This window comes from Onthophagus taurus, chromosome 7, assembly GCF_036711975.1.
Source record: "Onthophagus taurus isolate NC chromosome 7, IU_Otau_3.0, whole genome shotgun sequence".
Lineage (NCBI taxonomy): Eukaryota > Metazoa > Arthropoda > Insecta > Coleoptera > Scarabaeidae > Onthophagus > Onthophagus taurus.
In genome coordinates, this window is record NC_091972.1 from 17221921 (window position 1) to 17246049 (window position 24129).

Genomic DNA, 24129 nt, shown 5'->3' on the forward strand with positions numbered 1-24129 from the left:
TGGAACGGATATCTTCTTTGCTTTGGCTGGATATTGAAAACCTATTACTTAGTACTCCACCATTCACAGGAATTAGTATCTCTGTTAGGTGTTGGATAGTGCAGATAATAATCAAGTTCAACCGCAATAGGACTTTTTTCATTTAATACAACTTTATTTATATCAGGCTTGTCATTAGCAACCTCACTGAAACAATTCCAAAACAATATACAGGGTGAGTCAGAAAGAATGGGAAATCCGAATACCGGAGACACTAGACACCAAAATATGACGATTTAACCTAACTTGTCTTATACAAATGTCGGTGGTTTTTAATACAGAGGTTGTTGAAAGTTAAATTTTTATTTCGAAATTTCTTGATAATTTTGAAGGTTTTTGTACTATTAACATAAAATTTGGTAGTTAGATGTTTTCGAGCATGAGAAATACGAATTTGATATTTGTTTTGTGATTACTCGTAGAGGGCGCTAGATACACACTGTACGTTTGAGATATCAAGTCATGACTATTTTGTCAGTTGAGGTATGGTGAATTAAAACCAGAATTAAGTTTTAAAAATTCCTATAAAATCCATTTCTTGGAATATGAGTTTGACAATTTCCCAAAGTGTTAATAAGAGCGAAGTTATGAGAATTATCCATGTTGTAAGTAAAATGAAATTTGAATATAAAAATAAAACACAATTTATGAACCTTACACTTGCAGAGATTATTTAATTTATATCGGAACCGGTTTCGAAGTTTATAACTTCATCTTCAGCCGAAAATGTCAGAAAGTGAAGCCAACAGGTATAATCATTTGAAATTTGAAATGCTGAAAGTTTTTGAAATGTTGAAATATTTTTAATATTTTAACAGCCAGAATATAAAATATGTGTCGTTAAAAGTTAAAATTCAAAATGGAGGAGACATTAAAAAGCGTGGTGCGTTATAACAAAATTACAATGAAATGAATCGAAAATGATGGTTAAATATAAAATTCCTTGAACAATTATAGCAAATGAGGTATTAAAGGTTAGATGTGACCATTTTGGCGGAGCGAAAAGAGAGACTTGAAATCTCTCTTCTCACCGGCTCCGATATAAATTAAATAATCTCTGCAAGTGTAAGGTTCATAAATTGTGTTTTATTTTCATATTCAAAGTTAATAAGAGTGTCCTCTTTCCAATGAACCAACCCGTTTTGAAAAGTAACTTTTAGTTTTTGAGAAAACAATGTTTGAAGTTTTGATAAAATTTTCGATTTTGCAATTTATAATAAAATTATAAATTTTAAAATAGATAATATTCAAAATTCGCTATAAAATTAATTTCTTGAAGGATCCTTGTGGAAATATCACCAATTATTAATTAAACTATCCTCTTCTTAATGCAACAAGCCGTTTTGAAAAATCACTTTTAGTTCTTGAGAAATAAATTTTTGAATAATCGACAATTTTTACGAATTTTGCAATTTTCGCCGATTATGTTTTAAAAATTCGTATAAAATCCAGTTCTTGGAATATGAGTATGAAAATTTCCCAAAGTGTTAATAAAAGTGTCTTTTTTCCAATGAACCAACAAGTTTTGAAAAATAACTTTTAGTTTTTGAGAAAATAATATTTGAAGTTTTGATAAAATTTTCGATATTGCAGTAATTTTCATCGATAACTTTCAAAATGCGCTATAAAATTAATTTCTTGAAGGATCCTTGTGGAAATATCACCAATTATTAATTAAAGTACCCTCTTTTTAATGCAATAAGCCGTTTTGAAAAATTACTTTCAGTTTTTGAGGAATAAATTTTTGAAATGATCGACAATTTTTTCGAATTTTGCAATTTTCGCTGATAAAGTTTTAAAAATTCATATAAAATCGATTTCTTGGAATATAAGTATGAAGACTTCCCAAAGTGTTAATAAAAGTGTCCTCTTTCCAATTAACCAATCCGTTTTGAAAAGTAACTTTTAGTTTTTGAGAAAACAATAATTTGAAGGTTTGTTAAAATTATCGATGAAAATTGCAACATCAAAAATTGTCCCACATAAAGGACAGTTCAAGTAGATAGTGGTTTCGTTACTATGGTTACCGCATTCATAACTATATTGCGAGTTGTAATTATTCATTATCGTACCCGACGTCATCATTGCAAGTATGCAACCAATACCACAACATTGGTATTGCAATACGCGATTAGCGTATTCAGATATACTCAGTGTGATATTGGTTGCATACTTGCAATGATAACATTGGGTACGATCAAGGTTTGTAAAGCGTATTGTACCAGGTTGGCCAGACTCAACCTTTTCAATGAACGAAAATATTCCCCCCTTAGATGCCCTCATCGTGACGTCACCAGATCCAGCCGTAATACACAGTAATACGATTTGTTTTTTTCATTGTTATTTCGGTTATTTTATATAATAAAATAGTTTTTTTTTGTTTATTACTGGTTTTTATTGTTGAACATTTATAATTAGTGTTAAGAAACTTTCTAATAATTTCAATACCAAGGTAATTATTTACAGATAAACCATGATTTATTATAACCCCATATCAAAATTTGTAATTTTAGATGCCCGTTTCATGTGCAATTAAAAATTGTCGTTCGAATTATGTTGTATCAACAGTTATAGGTTTAAATATGTATATCGTTTTATTTGAATTAACTTTTTAAATGAAAAGTATGAATCGTTAAAAAAAATCAAATGTGTTTAAAGGAAAAATCAATAAAATTAAACAAATGTTGAATAAAAACAATACGCTTTACAAACCTTGGGGTACGATAATTAATTAACACACTGCACATACTTTTGAAAAAAAAATTTTTTAATAAAAACAACTTACTTTTACAATATTTATTAATTTTCAAATAAATCATGATATAAAAATGGTTATAAAAGAAATCATTTACGGTAATTTAAATTGTCTTTGTAGATCCGAAATATATTTATGTGGAACTTTATGTTCTTTCAAATATTCAATCTTTTCGTTCATCGTTTCTTTAAGTTTCAGTGATCTAAGGTCTTGTTCTAAACGGAGCGCTTCGCCCTCCTTAAATTTCAGTTGGTGCATACAAATCCTTTCGCGTTCTTTTTCGTTAATTTGTTTAAGCAATTCTTTTCGGTGTTTAACAGCCGCCATATGTTTACTTGCCTTCGAATCTCGTTCAATTTCATATAATTTTTGCTGTACTTTAGCAACCTAAAAAATAATAAAATAAGAATTTATAAATTTCCTTTTTTTAACAAATTTACTTCATGAAATTCTTGTTCGTCTCTTTCCAATTCTAACGCTTGAGCTCTACGAATTTCATCAATTTGTTTTCTTCTACCTTCAACTAATTCTTGATCTTTAGCCTTTTTCTTTTCAATGGCCGCTTTAGCCTCTTCCCTCCATTTCTTTTCGGTTTCTTCTTGAATTCGTCGCGCGTTCAATTCGTCTTGAGCGGCTTGAAGCTCCATAGCACCCTGTTGACTAGCCATCATCCTCGCGATTTCTTTTTCTTTCGCAGCTTTTAACGCCGCTAATTCCGCTTCCCTAGCATCTTCTCTTTCACGTTTTTTTCTCAAAAATTCTTGAAGTCTCATTTCTTGTATTCGTTCTTCTTCTATTCGAACTTTCTTAAAAACTTCCAAATTTTCGTTTGCCACAACTAACTCAGCTTGAGCTTTCTTTTGAGCAAGTTCTTTTTGCCTCAACTTTTCAGCATCTTCTTTTTGCATTGCAATCACTGCTTTATTTATTAAACGACTTTCTTCTTCCAACTTTTCAGCTTCAACCAGTTTTTGCAAATAATTTTCTTTTAGTTGTTGATTAATTTGATTTACGAATTTTTTCATTTCAGCAGCTTCTTTTTCATGTTTCTCTTCATCTGCTTTTATGGCTCGTTGTCTTTCTTGTTCAACCATGGCGTCTAATCTTTTTTCTTCCGCTTCCCACTCTTCTTTGATTTTCTACAAAAAAAGATTGTTATTCAAGGTGTACCTTGTTGGGGATCATTTTTACAATTTTTTCCTTAACTTGAGCCTCTCTTATCACCATACATTTACAAGCAAGAATAGCACTATTCATCTCTTTTATTTCTTCTTCTTGTTCCTGGCGTAATTTCTGCGCTCTTTGAAGAAGATAATTATTTTTAGCATTCGCATCATCTTCAACCTAAATTGGGGAACAATTTGTATTTATTACTCTATAATAAAAATAAAGATATGATTCCAAATTTGGCACCTTGCCTAATTTCCCCATTTTTAAATTTTGATCTATTTGCGCTTTCGCTAAACGATCTTTACGAAGTTGGCTCTCAGTTTGTATGCGGATCTTTTCCGCCTCAGCTTTTTCGATCATTGCTTGTTTTCCCGCTTTTGTCACCACCTATTGAATTATATTAAAACTAACACAAAATTTTTTGTACATTCACCAACTTATCCTTACATGTCCTTGTTTAACAAGCCTATCAAATTCTGATTGTGGAATTATAGCCGGAATATCGAGCGGATCTTTGTTAGGTACAATTAATTCTCGAGTTCCATCCGGTTCATGTATGCTAACCATTATTTTGCCTTCTGTAGCTTTTGCAGGTTTATAATGAATATATTGATCATGAAGTTTATGGTTGCATTCTGATGGTCTATGTCAAGAAATATGTTGTACTAATTAAAATGATAAAGAATGTTCACTTACTTATGATCACCCTTGTTTCTGAAAGGTTTCTTAATCGCTTTCAGATTTTTGCTGGCCATTACTTTTACTTGAAAATTAATTAAAAATGTTGTATATTAAAGAGAAAGCTCGGCGAATGTGAAATAAAATAGAATATTGATAAAATAAGCAAATTTTGCTATAGAAACTAAATATAAATTTAGTTCGTAACACATCTAAAAGATGGCGGTGAAATTAACGAAATTAATTTTAATAATTTATTTATAAAAAGAAACACCGTCTAATTTAAATAAACGGATAAAATACTAATTTTGTTTAAAAAAATAATAAAATTAATGTTACAAAACATTTTTTATTCTAACTTGATCGATATTCCCGATATAGCGCAATTAAAAATTGATCATGTTATTTTATATGAGCTATACATAAATAGCGTATTAACGAACGTATCCATTACACGATTTTTGACATTTTTAAACATACAAATGACAGAAAATGATTTGACGTCAGTGCAGTAAAACTGTAAGAAATTTGTAAAAGCGAAGATGTAATTTCAAAAAGAATATAATACGTATTTATCTCGGACTGACTCTCGACCGGATTAACATTTCCTTCCGATATTTATGTGACACCGCGAAATATCGTTTTGTCAGGTGAGCATAGAACAAATCAAAAACACAATTTTTTTTAATCGGGCGCTTTTCATCATCGGGACGTCCTCTTTTTTTCATGTTTTGTGTCTTATCAGTGTCATTGGGGATTCGCCACGAAAGTTATTAAAATTTACGTAACGATAACCGTGCGTTTTTCACGGTGGGATTCGGTTTTTCCACGTAAAATTATTCGATTTGTAGGTTATGTTTACTTTCGCTTGTTAAAAAATTAATTTCACATTTTTATGCTTTATCATTGTAGCGTAAATGTCCTGCAAAGTTGCGTACTCGCAAACGTCATGTCCACACCTGAGGACCACCACTGATATTCCATTACATGAATTACTAAAACATGCCGAGGTAAGTCAATAAAAAATAAATTTAGAATGAAATTTAATTAAAGTATAATACACCATAAAATTTTACTGGTTAATATTGTTTATTTATTGCTTGTTTTTGCCTTTAATTGCACAATAAAATAATTGGTTATTTTTTCATTTAATTTATTAGAAAATCCAATGTGCGGATTGTGAATGTACGGGGCCCAACCTGTGGATATGTTTACAACATGATTGTTTGAAGATTGGATGTTCTGAACAGTCAAATGACCACAACACTTTACATAATGCGGTAAGATTAATTAAGTTTTAATCAATTTATATGAATCATTTTATTTTTATTGAGAAAAAACCTGCAAATAATTACATATAGGTAGGCTTCTAAAGAAGTTTCTAGAAAGGGTTAGAAGCTTCAATGTGACTCTGAAAAACCACCATAAACTCGCATAGGGAAATTTAATTAAAGGTATTTCCTGATTTCTTGTAGATTCTAGCATTATGGTATCTTTCACTCCTGCAAAAAACGTCCTTTAAGAATGTCTTTGCAAATATCAAAGTTATAATTCACCTCTATATGATCTCCTATCTGAGCAAGGTTTGTACACAGGGTCGCTTATATCTATGGAAATGGTCAGTTATCTATTAAATTAAGATAGCTAGCAAAAAATGTTAAGATACAAATTAAGTATACAGGGTCAGTCAAAACGTTATAACGAGACAAAGTTACGTATTCTTTAATGGAACAGTCTGTATATTATTCCATATTTCAGTTCATCTCGAAATTCTACCCAAAATTCATGTAAATTCAATACAACTTTGTTTCGTCATAACTTTTTGACTGACCCTGTATACTTAATTTGTCTGTATTGTAATAGATTTAAAAAAACATTAAAACTTTTGTATCTTAACATTTTTTGCTAGCTATCTTACTTTAAGAGATAACAGACCGTTTTCCATACATATCAGCGACCTGTATAAGAGTCATTACGTCATTGGCGACAAATAATACAGGGAAATAATTCAAATTTTTAAAATAATTGATGTAATTGAATTACTTTAATATATTTAGTGTGGTATATAATTAAGTGCGGTAGTAAAACGGAATTATTTTCCGTTTTCAACTTAATTTTTGATATAAATTCACTTATAAAATAATTGAGGGAAAGTAAAGTACAAATTGATTTATGTTATACTTGAGAAGACGTTTCAACTCCCACTAAACATGACCTTGAGGTTGCGCGCGCAATCCGTCCCCACTTACGTCACGAGAATATATAGATTTTTTTAAATGGAACACCTTGTATATTTTATCATATTATGAATACAGCTAAATTTGTTTATACAACCGTATATGTTACTATTTCACAACGTTCATTGTTCCTGAGATCTTTTTAAAAACTATGTAAAAACAACATTTTTTCCCATTTTGCTTGAAACTACGCCAGACAATAGTCAAAGCCAGTAGGTAGATGATAGTATCCAAAGATATTAGATACACTATACAGCGTGTTTATAAAGCTTAGTTACTTTTGATGTTTTTCAAATGGCTTTTTCTTAAGTTTTTTAAATGGAACATCCTGTGCTGATTGAATTGCCCAGCAAGTTTCCTTTAATTAATGATAAGTATGTCATAAGTCAAACTTTATTAGTTTTCCTGATATTTAGAATTTAAAGAAAAATGTGTAATAAAATGTCATTATTGTACTTAACAAAGTGACAGAATGTAACTGTAAACTATAAACAATTACTAAACGTTGCTCAACAAGTAGGTATTAATTTAATTAGTACTTAGAAGTTCAAAATGCCGCCAATTCCTCTTCTACAACCATTAATGCGCTGTATAAAAGATCTTGAGGTATCTCTTAACATGTGCCTCTTCTTTTCTCTAAAGTCGTAAATTATATGGCAGAACAATTGCATATTTTATTACTTGCATCTGTTTAAATCTCATAAAGTACCAAGTCAAGTTAAAATTTGGTATATGGCAGCAAAATTATTTTACATTATAAAATATTAATCAAATAATAAAAGGAAGAACAAAAAATCTGATAAAAGTAGACAGAATATAATATTAAGTACAATAACGCATATTTTATTACACATTCTGTAAATTCTAAATATCAGGAAAACTACTAAAGTTAGATATATGACATACTTATCATTAATTAAAGGTAACTTGATAGGCAATTCAACTAGCACACAATATACAGAGTGTTTCATTTAAAAATCTTCTGAAAAAGGCATTTGAAAAACATCAAAAGTAACTAAGCTTTATGAACACGCTGTATAGCGTATCTAATATCTCTGGATACTATCATCTACCTACTGGCTTTGACTATTATCTGACATAGTTTCAAGGCAAAATTAGAAAAAATGTTGTTTTTACATCGTTTTTAAAGAGATCCTGCAATGGACACATTTTGGAAATACAATTGAATATCTCAGGAACTATGACCGTTATGAATTAGTAACATATACGGTTGTATAAACAAATTTAATTGTATTCATAATATGATAAAATATACAGGATGTTACATTTAAAAACATCTATATTCTCCGTTACACCTAAATGGAACCACCTGTATAACTGAAAATAATTTTACGTAATAGAAAGTGGTGAGTCAAACATTTTGCATAAAATATTTTTTTCCTTCTCAAACGGTTTAGCAACTATCGTCCGCCAGGATACTAATAACTCACCTGTATATAAATCTTGCTTAAATCTCAGGCTTGTTCCGCCGACCTCAAGCTTCCCGGGGTCCAGCAACTTCCATCTTCGACCTCTCCTGCTTTTCGTTCATTCCTCAATCGAAATTGGACTCTGCCAGAGCTGATGTATAGGCACTAATTCATTACATTCTCTTCACCAATTTACAGAATGAAGTCAAGGTCGGTTTGCGGCTGAGATACACAACCTCAATGTAGTTTTATTTTTATGGATTTTGATGTATTTTCTTCACTAATTTAGAAACTCAAGCCAAGGTCGCTTTGCGGCACACTATTTTCATCGTAGTTTATCTTTATGGAAGGGATAAAATTCTCCATATTTCTCAATAAAATATATAAAAATATAGAAAAAGTAAAAACTTTTTATGAGAAATAATTAAATATTAAAATTTATTATTAAAGAGCAGACATGTTTCGAAACGATTGTTTCATCTTCAGTACTTTAAAATATATGCAAAATGATGGAAAAAATACAAAAATATAAATAACTTGGGAATACCTTAGTAAATTTTAAAAAAAAAATTTTAAAAAATTTTTAAACAACTTGTAAACAAGTTTATTTCCAATATTTCTAAATGTTTTATTTTCATTTTTAACAAAAAGAAAACCTATATAGAAATAATTTCATTTTTTAAGAAAATTTGTTATAAAAATTTACTAAGATATTCCCAATTTATTTATATTTTTGTATTTTTTCCATCATTTTGCATATATTTTAAAGTACTGAAGATGAAACAATCGTTTCGAAACATGTCTGCTCTTTAATAATAAATTTTAATATTTAATTATTTCTCACAAAAAGTTCTTACTTTTTCTATATTTTTATTTATCTTTATGGGTTTTGATGTATTCTCTTCAATAATTTCATCACATTTTAACTTTACGATTTCTGATGCGTTTTCTTTATCGGTTGAGAGAATAAAGCCGAGGCACACTATCTTCGTCATAGTTTATATTTATGGGTTTAAATGCACTAATTTAAAATTGAAAACTGAAGACGAGGTTGCTTTCCGGCCGAGGCACTACCTCCATTCCACTTTAATGTTACAGGTTTCTATGCAGTTTCTTAATAGCTTTAGAGAATAAACTCCAGATCGCTTCGCGGCCGAGACACACAATCTTCATTGTAGTTTATCTTTATAGGTTTTGATATATTCTCTTTACCGATTTAAAAACCAAAGAGGAAGTCGCATTACCTCTGCCACATTTTAACTTAACGGGTTCTAATGCAGCTTCTTTATCGTTTGAATATTCTTATTTGTTGTAGTAGTCACTTCTTGATGAAACATTTTTATAACTAATGGTAGTTTATAAAACGCCTTGGCTATTACACTGTGTATTTATTAGATTAAATCTGACAATTGCTTTGGTTATTACACCGTTCTCAAAGTTTATCTTAAAACTAACCCAAGTAAGCACATGTTTTCCAATCTAGCTCTTAAGTTGGGTGGTTGGAATGGTTGCAAAATGTTTATTACGGTGTTAATAAAGGGTCTGTTGGCAAAATCTAATTGTGTGTTGGTGATTGTTTGGTTTTGCTTTTTAAATTTTTTAATTTCTAGATTTCTAACATCTAAGCGTTTACTTTTCGTTACATTATGTATTAACCTAGGGTTGTCCATATCAGGAAAGTTATTATTTTCTATGCAGTGTTCCGCAATACCAGTACTTCTTACATTGTGCAGTACTGATCTTTTATGTTAAGTGATTCGTTTTTTGATGCTTCTCCCGCTTTGTCCTATATAGACAGCGTCACAATCTTTTCATTTAATGCTATATACTCCAGATTAGTCCAGTTTATTTAATTTATCTTATCTCAACATTGTACTGAAATTTGTTTAATTTACCCAGACTGTTTCAATATTTAATTGTTTTAGTATTTTGTTATACAGGGTGTTTCTGTAAGTTGTGGTATAATTTTAATCAGAAATACTAGAGTCAAAATGATGACGATTCGTGTAAAAATTTTTGATCTAAACCCATAAATAGCTATGATATGGATCTTCAAGTTAAGAGATCCGAAAACTGTAAAAATGTTCAGAGAACTTGTTCTATTATAAATACGCATACTTTTTCATAAAAATTTTACAATTTTAACATTTTTACAGTTTTCAATTTTAAATTGTTCAATTCTAATTTGTTTTTGTCCAACTTTATTTTATTGTGATAGTGTTTTACATTGTTACATCTTTACATATTGGAATGTTCATCACTTTAATTTTTTGACATTGCTTCTGAGGATGACTTACTAGTCGAAACATGTAAAGCTACAAAATAAATACAATAATCAGTATACATAAGTACAAAGAAAACATCTTTATTTTATTTTTATTGTTATTATTATTTTTAAGATTTGAATGTCTTGGATACTTATCCAAGAGTTAATCTGTAAAGTCCGTGGTTAGAGTAACCTTTTTAGCTTAAGGAACAAAACATCGCAATACCTACGTCAGATAATGAAGTCCATACTCATTCAGTTATAGTTCCTCAATGGCTTCAAGTTTATCCTTCGTTTGAATTTGTTTTTATTTTCGATTCCATCAAGGCCATGATGAGCCTTATTCAAACAGGAAGTCGGCTTGTTTACGTTTTTATGCCAAGCATTCTCTCTGATTATTAAAAATTCAATAGTTATTTAGTTTAATTTAACATTCGATCAAATTGTGATAAAATCTTATAACATTCGTTTAAATTTAAGTGGAAATGTAAATTTCTATTTACTCGAAAAAAAATTTTTCTTTTCACAGTTTTTTCATAAATATAGAAAGTTCATTTCACTTTTTAATTAATTTTTCCATTCATTTCAAACCTAACCTTCATCATGTAAATTGATCTTTTCGTGTAATTTGTTTTAAACGCATTCTAATATTGTCTTTTTTTTAAATTTTGTAGTCAAATCCATCACATTGCGTTCACATGAACTTAACAACCCATAGAATTTGGTGTTATGAATGCAAACGCGAAGTATTTTTAAGATCTTCTCGAAATGGCGAAACAAACATCGAAGGTAATGGAGATCAAGATCCTAAAAATCACCACCAATTCGCCTCGCAAACCGATGATTTCCGTTGGAGGATTGGCAATGGTGGGTTTGATCGTGTCGTTGGTATGGGGGGTGATACCTCCGAATCAAGCGACGCCGAAGATAGTTCAATTGTCCCAACACCATCATCATCAAAGCCTCAAGGTTTAGTGGGTCTACAAAATATCGGAAACACTTGTTATTTAAATGCAGCGCTCCAAGCGCTAAGTAATACAACCCCTTTAACAAAGTTTTTTCTCGACTGCGCTTCAACGGTGTTAATTCTTTCCGATGGTCGTAAACCGGGGTTATCAAGAACATATCAAATGTTAGTTAAAGATATGTGGTTAAACAAAAATGGAGGTTATATTAACCCTCAAGGGATTTTGTATGGTATCCGAAACGTTTATCCAATGTTTAGAGGTTATCAACAACATGATACGCAAGAATTTTTAAGAAATTTTATGGATCAATTGCACGAAGAGTTGAAGCAGGTTGCGGTGCCGGATGTTAATCCTTTGGATTTGGATATGTTAAGTGGTTTGGTGACGGAAGATACGGCGGTGGTGGGGGGTGCTCTTGGGACGAATAATAATTACGATTCAATTGAATCGAGCGAGGGGGAGTATGAAACGTGCGATTCGGGTGTTAGTGAACGGTCGAGTTTAAGCGATGATAATGAGAGACCTACAACTGCCACTCAAGGAGCATCTAGCATTCCAAAGAGGCGATCATCGAGATCGATGAGCCCTAGTCGAAGATTAAGAGCCAAATTAGCCAATAGTGTAATTGGTAATTATGAAAATTTATTTTTTTTATTGATTTTTAAGAAAATTTAAGAGTTGCAGTTTTATCAGATATTAATAATTGTTTAGTTATTTTAGATTAGGTTGATAATGATAACCTAAGCTGTGTTAATCCTTAGCATTAAGTTACAAATACCAACTGGAAGAATGGCGTCTTTCTATAGATGCTTCTAAACTAAGTTTGAAAGTTGTCCTTGTACATCTACCCCAAAAATGATCCTGTTTCAAGATGATACTCAAGTCACTGAAAGTTCTTCAAAATCTAGCTCCATGCTATTTAAATCAAACTCCACTTACCTTGACTAATATATGGCAGTAACTACTGAGGGGGCATGGTTTGACTGTTAGCGTAAAATTTACGTGTAACATGTCTAGATGATCTGTTTGCTAAGTGGGTCTTCACCCAGAACTGTCAAACCACGCCCACTCCGTAGTTATTGCTATAGCAGTGGTGTTAGACGCAAATTTGACGCTAACAGTCAAACTAGGCTCCCTAATAATTACTGCCATTGTAGTCGACTTGGGGTTTGTCGTGATACTATTTCTTTATTTAGTCTGTCGTGAAAAGACATTGTTTGCCCTAACTAAGAATAATCTTCTGCATAAGTAATATTAAAATTACCAATATATCTTGGGATTTCTTCTATATTTGACGTAATTTTGATCTTTAGCAAGTTTATGTTTTACCTGGTTTCTTTAGAAGCATTATAAAGTGCGTTTAGCTGATCCTGCAACTGGTTCGCACTATTTGCAAATACGACAATACCATTTGCGTACCACCAGGGAACATCACAATTAACATCAAGTAGGCTAGGAAATTTTAAGGCGGCCATAACAGGTGTAAGTTGTTTTAGTACCCATATCTGTCAAAAGTTCCGTTAGCTACAAATTCATCAGTTAGGTTTCATTAATTATGCGTAGAAAGTCATATGATTGATTGCGTTCATATGGTTTTTTAGGTATACAGTTTCTAAAGCTGTTTACATCACTATGCTTGGCCTGCCTTATTAGTTTGGGTAACACCTGTCGTTTCCAACTCCTGCCCTTCAGTCATCTTAGGTCCTCCTACATATTGTCCATAAATCTTATTTTCGACCTTCCAACCGCTCTTCTACCCACAGGTGCACGGTGATCAAATATAATTCTTGTGGTATTTTTTATGTCCATTCTGATTATATGGCCAATCCATCTCAACCATTTTCCACTTTGATAAATTTAACTATCTCTGGTTGCAATGTTGAAGAAACAACTCGAAGTTGAAGAACAGCGCCATATTTCTTTTAAGCAGTTTTCTCAGGCTTGGATTATTCTTTTCCTTATTTCAGATAATTCATCTCTATCTTGTCATTCCCAACTTCTAAATATTCTGGTTTGTTTCCACCACCAGCATTTGCCACTCTATACTTGATCTTTGTAATATTTATCTTCCCCGCTCCATTTGTAACCTTATAAAGGTTAACCTCGTTTTCTGTTCTCCCTATAACATCAATGTCATCGGCAAATGCCAAGATCTGCGTTGACTTGTTGAGTCCTGTATCTCGTACTATACTTTACACATCTCTCTGTCTTCTATCTTTTTGATAGATATCCTTGTGTTCTTTCTTTACAGGAATTCTTCTTGAGAGTTCAACATAGCATTACTAGTATATGAGGAGGTGCATTGAACTGCGACATGTTTTTGTTTTAACAAATTTTATTCAAAACTAGTCCTTTTTCTGGTCATATACTATATGCGGATTCAGTGAGAACCACAAAATCAGAACCATATGAATACGCATAGTTGTCGGTTCCGGATCCTGACGTACGGCTACTAAATCCGACTCGGTCCTGAAAGGGTTAAAATTGATTTTTTTCTATTTATAAGCTCCGCGTCTGATATGCTTCTAAAATTCGTCACATAGAGCATAAATCAATGTGGAAAAGGGAATGAGAGTGGTCGTGTTCACTTTAATTCTACAATTTGAGAAAATGTGCATTATCACAGTTTATACCATTTTGAAAAGAATTAAAGATTTAATTTAATAAATTAATTTATGTTTTAAAATAACATTACTTAAATGTCGGCCATTATTATTAATACAGTCTCTTGTACAATCTCTTGCGGAATTGCAGTGATTTCTTGACTTATGGCTTTCTTTAGTTCATCCAAATTTTGTGGACGATGTTTAGTCTGTCATTGTTGGTTTTGTCAGCCTAATAAGTTTGGCAGCGATCCCCATGTTATACATGAACTTATATTGTACATTGTATACTGTCGTACGCCTGACGAAAATCAACAAAGATGTTGTAGACATCCACATTGTGCTCCCAAGCTTTCCTCAGTACTTGTTTCACCGCGAAGATCTGATCGGTGGTTGATCTGCCCTGCCTGAAGCCCGCCTGGTATTTACCAATCAGGGTTTCTGTAATAGGCTTCAATCTGTTGTTCAGGATCCGCGTCAGCACCTTATACAGCAGCGATATCCCTCGATAATTAGAGCATCTCAGCTTGTCGCCCTTTTATGTATGGGACATATTATGCCCCTTTTCCACTCGTCGGGTATCGCAACCGTCTGGACAGTTGGCGTCCGCCGTATTTAAGGATTTCAGCAGATATTCCGTCAATTCCAGGAGCCTTATTGTTCTTCATGGCCCCTAGGGCTTCTTCAATTTGTTCCGTTGTCGGGATCACCACAGCCTGGTCGATTTCCATTGTTTGTTCTCCTGTTGAAAGTTCCTATCCCAAATCCGACTACATATCCAAATCCAGACCTTACTTACAATTAGTGTTCAACAGGTCTACGAAGAAGTGTTTCCAGCCCGATTCGTTTCTGCACAGGGTTGTGCTTGGTTTGTATCCCTACCTCAGCTGTTTAAGATATTTGTACGCTTTCCTCGTGTCGTGCGCCTCGTAATGCTTTTCCATTTCGAGTATTAAGTTGTTTTCATAATCCCTCTTCCTCTTTCTACATATTCTGTCCGCTTGTCTTCGGCTTTCCTGAAAGATCCTTCTATTTTCCCTTGTTTGCAACGCAATGTAGTTCCGATGGGTTTGATTTCCACTTTGGCTTTCAAGTCGTCGATGACGATTTTGATATCATTCGATGGGGTGGCATTGTATGTTCTTTCTAGTTGGTAAAACTGAGCGTTTAACAATGTCACATTGAAGAAACGGGTCTTTACTCTTATCTTGCATATTCGCTCATTAACTGCTTGGAAGTCGATAATATTGGGTTTAATCCTGTTATCACTCCAAATTCCCTTGTTCCTTTCCACTGTAGAAGATCGCGTGCGTTTTTGTGTCCCTCGCCCCAGAGCCTAGCCACCTTGTTTTTTCTTGTATGGCTGTTATTGGAAGCTTGTATTTGATTATTTCGTTTAATAGAGTTTGATGGGCTCCGCATTTGTTAAGTGTTCTTACATTCCATGTTCCAATTGCAAAATCCATATTTTGTAGTTTACATAACAAAACTCCACTTATAATTTGATAATAAATGTATTACAAAAAAACATTAAATGTACTAATAAGGTTCTAAAATATATTTATATAAGTCTTTGCATGACAGATTAAAGTTGGTTTTTATTTGTAATTTTGCCTTCACACTTTTCATATCTAATCTGTTTCAATTCTTGCTGCATGTATTTCCGCGCAAGGAAAACATTCTTTCAGCCTGTACATTGGAGACTGGGATCGAAAACGCAAACTGAAGTAGTTTGCAAAAAAAAATGGTTTTCATTAATTTCATCTGGTGTTGACTTTAGAATGCGCATGGGACTTTAGACCACGTGTCGAGGACTTTAGCATTTTACTTACACTCCTTTTCCGCAATTACTTTAGATTTAATTGGTTTGAGGACAGAATACTCCTCATATAATACATCTAGGTCGACATTTATATTTAACTGAGATACAGTTTTAACCAAGTCTTTGTACTGGATTGGATTCTTCAGTGTCAATTTTTGCAATAAGTAAAAGCTATTAGTGTTAGTTTCTGCTTCAGTATTAGTTGGTTGTCGAAGTGCACATTCATACCAAAGAAAGCATCTTCAAGACGTTGCTTCAGTTTTTGCCTTAAACGGTCCATAATTCTGTACACATTGCATATTAGCGGTTTGCACCTTCAAGTTGAGTACAGCTTCTTGAAAAATTGTCAGGACATGGTGATAAAACGCCAAATATATTTCTGCATCCAACACATCTTCGTTGGTATTTTCGGTACCCGAACCAGATTCTGCGCCAGTGGTATTCTTGAAATATTTGAGAATGTGTATTGGGCAGTCGTCAGATTCATTTACGAAGTATTTTTTCACAGCCGTCAGATTTTTGTAGAGTCGTTCTATTGCTGAATGCAACATTTAACCATCGAGTGGTCACATGTCGAAGCAAGCGCGAGTATTCTATATCCATGAACTGAAACACCTCCTTTAGCTCACCTGTTTTCTTTGCGTGACTTGCAAAATACGAGAACGTTTTTGTCACCAAGCTTTCGATGTTAAAGTCCATTTCTTGAGAACTTGCAGAACTTGTTATGCTCGATGCTTTGGTCCTTCCTAATTTCATGTCACCAGCAATTTTGGAGTCTGGATATATGATAGGAGCCAGTTTAGATGTGCAGTCTAACGAAAGGTAAGATTGTCCATGCACTATGTTATGATAAACGTTTGTAAGATTCTCTGCAGGAATTTTCTTCGATGATGATGTGTCCGCTTGGGATCCAAAAAACTTCGCAATAGATTGGTTGGTTTTCACCTGTTTGACGTATTCTTTGCAACATAACATGTGCGTAACCGAAATAAGGGACGGTGTTCTGTCCCGTATTGTTATATTAAACATACGGGACGTGGTTTCTGTCTGATTTTAAGGCTGAAAAACGGGACGTCCCGTGAAATACGGGACAGCTGGCAAGCCTACCCTGAGCCCAACCTCCTGTCGGAGGGGTCCCCCTCTCTCGTTTGCCCTGACCCTGCGTCCCACCTGGGTTGAAACCACGGTCTTTAGCTGGATTGCTCAGATTTCTAGGTTTTACCACGCAGAGGTGAGGGATTGAGTAGGAGCGGCTATATGACCATAGCTGCAACCTCGTCGTGTATCACGCGTGATCTACCCCTTTGAACCCAAAAAAGAGTCAACCTAACCTAAAAATTTAATAAAATTTGATTAAACCTTATTACAAAATTATTCTTTGATATCAATTAAACTTAACGTTCTTAAATACTTTTATTATTTAATTTTCAGAAATTCAACCATCTTCATCACCTTCTTCTTTAACCAATAACAACAAAAAACAAATAAAATACAAATCAATAATATCGGATATATTCGACGGTAAACTGTTATCAACCGTACAATGTTTGACGTGCAACCGTGTTTCCAGCCGTATTGAAACCTTTCAAGATCTTTCGTTACCGATACCGTCTCGAGATCATCTCGCCGTAATCCATGGACGGAACGTTGTCGCTGCGACTCCTGGCGTCGGTTCAACAACTTGTTCCGAAGCGGTACTTCCGGTGGATAATGGTTGGATTACGTGGATCGTAACGTGGTTAAAATCATGGTTTTATGGCCCAACAATCACACTGCACGATTGTCTCGCGGCGTTTTTCAGTACTGATGAACTTAAAGGAGATAATATGTATAGTTGTGAAAGATGTAATAAGTTAAGGAATGGTATTAAATATAGTAAGGTGGGTGATTCAAATTAGGAAATGCAATACCGTTAAAAATTTCAATACCGGTATTTCGGTATTTTCGCTTTTAGAACCGGTAAAATACCGATATTACTAAAACTTTAAAAAAAGTAAACGAAATTGAAATTTACTTACAAGCGTGTCAATCATGAAATTAAACGTCGCGTCTGCAACCAAAAGATTAGAATCTTTTCTGCACAGTGCTTCGACTCCTATTTTAATTGGTGACAATGCATCGATGGTTTCAGAAATTAATAGAAACTTCTCTTCGAAAAAGACTATGTTTGAGTTCAAATCAATTAATGCTTTTTGGATACAATACCGTAATTGTTAAAACCTTTTCAACATAACAAGTAAACTATTCCAACGTGTTATGACATCTAATTGCAAATTCAATTCTTTTCCAAATTGTAGTTTTAGATATTTTTGTAAATATTGATCATTTTTTGTTTGGAGATCTTTTGAAAATTTTAATGACTCTTCTAATTTTTGTTACCAGCGGAAATAAATTACTATAATTTAAATTTATTTCAGTGTCAACAAATCCAAACTCTAGGACAACACCATCATCTTATTCTTTTTATTTTCTTTATTGTCAGTTTCTATGTCATTGTTGTCATCTACATCACTATCACAATCGCTAGATTGAGATTCAATTGTTTCAATTTCAACATTAACAGTTGCTAAATCGGAGTTGTTTTTGTAAAAGACTTCTCTAACAGCTAGATGGATGCCATGTGTAAAACATAACTGATGTTCGACATCAATTAAATGTTCGAGTTTTACCATAACTGACGCACCATCTGTCAATATATAAACAACGTCATTTGTTAAGTTGAGATCATATTCTTGTAATTTTGTTTTCAAAATCAAAATGATTTTGGTAGATCATTATATCTCCTAACATGTAGCCCTTTTCTTACATCCTCCAAAGAGCAGAAAATTCTAAATGGCATCCCATCACGCGCAACTATACGAGCCAGGATTTTACATAACTGTTCCTTCTTTTGATTTTGAGAATAATGACTTAATTTTCTGTAGCTTTTGACTAGAAGAAGACTAACAGCCTTCACGAGTGCGGGAAGTTAGCCCCCCAATTTTTGGTTTTTAAATTTTTCGTCCTAGATTGTTCTAGAGTTGTTCTATATTGTTCCAAAGCGGCAAATAGAAAAAATAGAACCTCGGCGAGAAAAATCGAAAAAACGGTTTTTTGACTAGCCCCTCATTTTTGGAAAAATCACATTTTCTTTGTTGTTCTGGGTTATTCTAGTTATTGTTCTAGAAAACCAAAATTATGGGACACAGCATTACGAAGTTATAACTAAAAATAGGTTTGGCTGCCAAAATGTCTAGTTGATTGCTGTGACCATAGTTTTTCTATTTTCAATTCCATATTACAAATATATACTTATTATACCTAAAGCAATCTGGAACAGCTATTATTGTCACTAGAACAAGTCTATCTCAAACTTTGCTGATTCAAATTGTTCTAGGTGTTTTACGTCTAAACTATGTAAAAAAAGGTTTTTCTGGTTACACGGACATTAATTTTGCAAAATCATATCTTCTTAAAAATACAGGAAAATGCAGACCTAAAAAGAAAAATGATAAATCAACAGATGAATAATCCACCTATTCGATCAGAAAACAAAAACACACTATTTATATTAAAAACTAAATATCCAGCAAAATGCAGTTATATTACATTTTTTCCCATATACAGCCCCATTCAGCATACAAAGTATGGACCAATCAATTTATCACCAATTATGCCACACCAAACACTAACCGACCATGGTCGTTGATGTTCTAATTCACGCAACCATCTCGGATTTTCAACGCTCCAATAGTGCATGTTATGTCTATTGACTTATCCTTTCTTTGTAAAAGTAGAGTCATGCGAGAATAGCACGTTACCAAAGAAATTGATGTCCAACCGCATTCGTTCTTGTGCCCATTGACAAAATATTAATCGATTTTCAAAATCATTCTAAGAATGAAAAACTAAAGACAATGTATCGAAGCGGGTAGGAAAATGTTTAAAAATCCATAAAGCTTATTTGTTCTAGCTAGATTATAAACGTTAGTTAATTGTTTCTGAAGAAGTTTCAATTTTTTTTCAAAAGACGTTTTGCCGTTGTACCGGCAAAACCACACAGTAAAATTAATGAATTACTTGCCATTAAAAAAATTGGTCGTGACCTTCATACAACCTTGAAAATAAGGTCAAGATCAAAAAATGAACCGTTTTCGAGATAATCGCTTGTCTCACGTTAAATGGACCAACCTGTATATAAATACAGGGGTGCGTCAAATGTCTGGAATATAGCCAACAACATCGCCATTTGTGGTTTTAAAGAGAAATGTTTCAAATAAAAAATTCTTTATTAATTATGGCGCATTTTTGACGTTACTTGTTAGTTTACATTGTTCTTTGTTTCGTTGCTATGGCAACCAACATTGTTATTTTAAATGATTAAAATAATATCTAAATAAATTTATAGAGGATAAGTCCCTCTATGCGATGAACATATCGAACCATATGGTTGTATAAGAAAAAATGCGTTTTTTGAAAGTATTAAATCAGCTGATTACAATGAAAGTAGGCGCCGATATAACGCCGTTGACAGCTTTAAATGTCAAAAAAATTACAGTTTCAACAATTATCAATAATTAATAATGTATGGTCATTGGCAACTGTCTTCGGTCATCAACTTTTTGTTTAAACTGTCAGTTTTTTGACATTTAAAGCTGTCAACGGCGTTATTTCGACGACTTTTAAAAAACGTATTTTTTTCTCGATATTTTTCTTATACAACCATATGATTTGATATGTTTATCGCATAGAGGGACTTATCGTCTATCAAAGTATGCAAAAAAATGTATGCATCCCATTTAAAATAACAATGTTGGTTGCCATAGCAACGAAACAAAAACAATACAAACAATCATTTAAAACCACAAATGGCGAAGTTATTGGCTATATTCCAGACATTTGACACACACTGTATATCTCTGTGTGGGTGGGACACAGAGATATTTAGTTTTTAATACATAATGTATAATACAAATAGTGTATTTTTGTTTGCTGATCGATTAGTTGGATTATTCATTTGTTGATTTATTATTTTTCTTGTTAGGTCTGCATTTTGCATTTAGGTCTGAATTAATGTCCGTGTAACCAGAAAAACCTTTTTTTTTCTAGTTTAAACGTAAAACACATCTAGAACAATTTGGATCAGTAAAGTTTATTTTAGATTGTTCTATGTGTTTTAATCCTTATTGTGTAATTTAAAACCACTGACGCAAGAATTACTGACTGAAACTTCCAACAACTTTAATTTTCAAGGAGTAAAGTGTCCTTTATAGAGTTGTTCTAGTGAAAATAGTAGCTGTCCCAGATTGCTGTAGGGTTAATAAGTATATATTAGTAATATGGAATTGAAAGTAGAAAAACTATGGTCACAGCAATCAACTAGGCATTTTGGCAGCCAAACCTATTTTTAGTTATAACCAGTGGCGGCGTTACTGGGGGGTGCAAGGGGTGCACTGCACCCGGGCGCCGCTTAAAAGGGGGCGCCGGCGTCTTTTTAATGTTTTCTCCAACAATATCTTATCTTTCTTTTGCAGTATTTAGACCTGTCAGCAGTAGGTAGTTTTCAGAAAGCAGTATTTAGTCTCCACAAAGCAGTTTTAGTCTTTAGAAAGCAGTATTTAGTGTTCCAGACGCTGTCGGCAGTATCTAGTCTTCAGAAAGTAGTATTTAGTCTTCTAGAAGCAGTATCTAGTCTTCTGCCAAAGTTATGTATGTTTTCTCCAAAATATTTTATCTTTCTTTTACAGTATTTAGACCTGTTACTAGTATCTAATCTTCAGAAAGCAGTATTTAATCTCCACAAAGCAATTTTAGTCTTTAGAAAGCAGTATTTAGTGTTCCAGACGCTGTATTTAGACCTGTCGGCAGTATCTAGTCTTCAGAAAGCAGTATTTAATCTTCCAGAGCAGTATCTAGTCTTCAGAAAGCAGTGTTTAGTTTTTTAGAAGCAGTATCTAGTCTTCTGCCAACGTTATGTATGTTTTGTTCTTGATACTGACAGCAACTTCTTTCTGGGTGTCTATCATCATCTTTTTGGGAGCCTCTTATTATCTATAGGGATCTTGTACCACCCGGTACCTCATTTCTGCAGCTGTTACTTTGCTTTGTGCTTATCCTGCATTGGCAAAGTTTCCGTATTGGTGATTTCCTATCCTGTGCAATAACAAGACAAGTCCATTGGTTTCTTGTTCATATTTTTCGCATTCTTTTATTGAACACATAAGTATTGCCATGAAAAATCATGTTTGGTTTATAATCAATTTTTTGTTTTCTCTGAACAGTAATTTCAGACTTCATGTGGACTTTAAACAATGTAAATTCTGTTTTTTGCTGAAGTCTAGTTTATAACTATTACAATTTCAGACTTTTTCTTGCAAATTAACCTTCTGACCAGAGTATTCCTGACTATTCCCTATATTTTTTTTTTAATTAATATATTCTGATATTTCCAAAAACACTCGCAATTTGCGTCTAGGTGCTAGTCCGCACTGAACTATTTCCCTAATTTGTATCTTTCTTAATTTGCTATAGTGGAGGGGATCCCATTTGTTTCTAAGAAGTAGATGCGGGATTCCCCGAATCAAGCTTATCGTGTATCAAGTAGCGCTAATGTTCCAATACTGAAAATACCGGTATTTTAAAGGTAATAATTAATACCGGCGAAAACTTGAACAGTAGCCGGTTTTTGGTATACCGGTATTGCATTCCCTAATTCAAATTAAAATTAACAAATTAAAAAAAATTATCGTCTTTAATAATTTATCATTTTTTAGGTTTTACAACTTCCTGAGGTGCTTTGTATACATTTAAAAAGATTCCGCCACGAATTAATGTTTAGTAGTAAAATTTCCTCAACGGTTAGTTTTCCATTAAAAGGTTTAGACATGAAACCGTATCTTCACGCCGATTGTTCCTCACAAGTAACAACTTACGAATTATTTTCGGTAATTTGTCATCATGGAACAGCCGGGGGTGGTCATTATATGTGTTACGCTTTAAATAACGGCCAATGGTATGAATTTGACGATCAATATGTAACGAGAGTTTCTTCAGAAACCGTGGGCGTGTGCGAAGCTTACGTTTTGTTTTATCGAAAAGTCCCGGTTGATGTTGAATCGGTTTTAGAAAAAATGAAAGATTTGCAAGATAATGCGGTTGGGATTCAAGAAGAAGAATGTTATTACATATCGAAACAATGGTTAAGTAGATTTTTTACGTGTGCTGAACCCGGCCCGATAGATAACCGCGACTTTTTGTGTCAACACGGGTTAATTTGCCCGGATCAAGGGATTAATTTAGATCAATTAGCGACGGCTGTTCCAAAAAAAGTGTACACATTTTTGTTTAGAAAGTACGGTGGGCACCCGGCTTCTCCAACAACAAACGTTTGTCCGACTTGTCACGCGTTATTAACACGTTTAGTGTTAGAAATGCAAACTTTAAAACAATTAAACTTACAATCACAAGAACAAGACGTTCAAGCGACGCATTTATTACCAAAAAGTTGGTATCAAAATTGGTTGGCGTACGTACAAAGGATTACGATAGACCCGCCGGGTCCAATTGATAATTCAAAAGCGACGGAATATTTAAATGAAATTAATTCGGATTTCGCTGAAGTTAGTGAAGATATTTGGAACTTTTTTTATTCTATTTATGGTGGTGGGCCGGAAATAAGGATAAATAACGTTAAGGATGAGGAGGAAGAAATAATTAGCGAAGAAAATAAATCGGTTTTAATAGGAGGAAAGAGTGCTAATCATATTGATAAGAAAATGTATTGTAGAGGCGAACCAATGGAAACGGAAAGCGAAACGGATAATATTAATGTATCAATGATAACCGATGAAGTTTGTCAGGAAAATGGTAGCGTTAAAGAAAACGGGGAAGACGTTGATGGCTTTAATGATGAGATTCAGAATCATAATATGATGAACGGCAACGTTTCGAATACTTCCTTGACGGATGACGAAGTAACGGAGCTGGTTAATGTGAAAAAGTCAAAATCTTATAACAGGAGGAAGAAGAGAGATAACTTTTAATTGATTGTGAATTATTTTTCAGGTTTTTATTTGTATTTTCCAATGCATACTACACAATTTAAAGAAAGCAATATATTTTTCAAAATAATTGTATATGAATACGTGTAATTTTTCTACTTTGGGAAATGAATTGTTGCATT

General features: G+C 33.1%; 2 protein-coding genes across 4 annotated transcripts; one reads left to right on the top strand and one right to left on the bottom strand.

The window, feature by feature from the left end:
• Positions 1-2820: 2820 nt before the first annotated feature.
• LOC111413747 (cilia- and flagella-associated protein 45-like) lies at positions 2821-4801 on the bottom strand. 2 transcript variants are annotated; one of them, XM_023044848.2, is made up of 6 exons: positions 4661-4801; positions 4412-4607; positions 4208-4351; positions 3986-4138; positions 3235-3933; positions 2821-3181 (listed from the first exon to the last, which is right to left on the bottom strand). In XM_023044848.2, the coding sequence occupies exons 1-6, from the start codon at positions 4717-4719 to the stop codon at positions 2888-2890; spliced, it is 1545 nt and encodes a 514-aa protein (XP_022900616.1). In that variant the 5' UTR covers positions 4720-4801; the 3' UTR covers positions 2821-2887. The 2 variants fall into 2 exon arrangements, with proteins under 2 accessions (XP_022900616.1, XP_022900624.1); XM_023044856.2 differs by lacking the exon at positions 4661-4801 and having other exon boundaries at positions 4208-4370; positions 4412-4501.
• Positions 4802-5114: 313 nt separating this feature from the next.
• Positions 5115-24082, top strand: LOC111413704 (Ubiquitin specific protease 20/33). Of its 2 annotated transcripts, none has more exons than XM_023044766.2 (6): positions 5115-5292; positions 5555-5652; positions 5803-5922; positions 11250-12171; positions 17400-17848; positions 22721-24082. In XM_023044766.2, the coding sequence occupies exons 2-6, from the start codon at positions 5560-5562 to the stop codon at positions 23987-23989; spliced, it is 2853 nt and encodes a 950-aa protein (XP_022900534.1). In that variant the 5' UTR covers positions 5115-5292; positions 5555-5559; the 3' UTR covers positions 23990-24082. The 2 variants fall into 2 exon arrangements, with proteins under 2 accessions (XP_022900534.1, XP_022900543.1); XM_023044775.2 differs by lacking the exon at positions 5115-5292 and adding an exon at positions 5397-5489.
• The last annotated feature ends 47 nt before the right edge of the window (positions 24083-24129 follow it).

What these genes read in the sequence shown, in the direction of transcription:
- LOC111413747 (XM_023044848.2), bottom strand. Translation starts at nt 4,719, where the DNA reads ATGGCCAGCAAAAATCTGAAAGCGATTAAGAAACCTTTCAGAAACAAG. An exon ending in AAATGGGGAAATTAGGCAAG is followed by an intron (nt 4,139 to 4,207) that starts GTGCCAAATTTG and finishes TCCCCAATTTAG; the next exon opens with GTTGAAGATGATGCGAATGC. An exon ending in CTCAAGTTAAGGAAAAAATT is followed by an intron (nt 3,934 to 3,985) that starts GTAAAAATGATC and finishes CTTTTTTTGTAG; the next exon opens with AAAATCAAAGAAGAGTGGGA.
- LOC111413704 (XM_023044766.2), top strand. Translation starts at nt 5,560, where the DNA reads ATGTCCTGCAAAGTTGCGTACTCGCAAACGTCATGTCCACACCTGAGG. An exon ending in ACAACACTTTACATAATGCG is followed by an intron (nt 5,923 to 11,249) that starts GTAAGATTAATT and finishes TAAATTTTGTAG; the next exon opens with TCAAATCCATCACATTGCGT. An exon ending in ATGGTATTAAATATAGTAAG is followed by an intron (nt 17,849 to 22,720) that starts GTGGGTGATTCA and finishes ATCATTTTTTAG; the next exon opens with GTTTTACAACTTCCTGAGGT.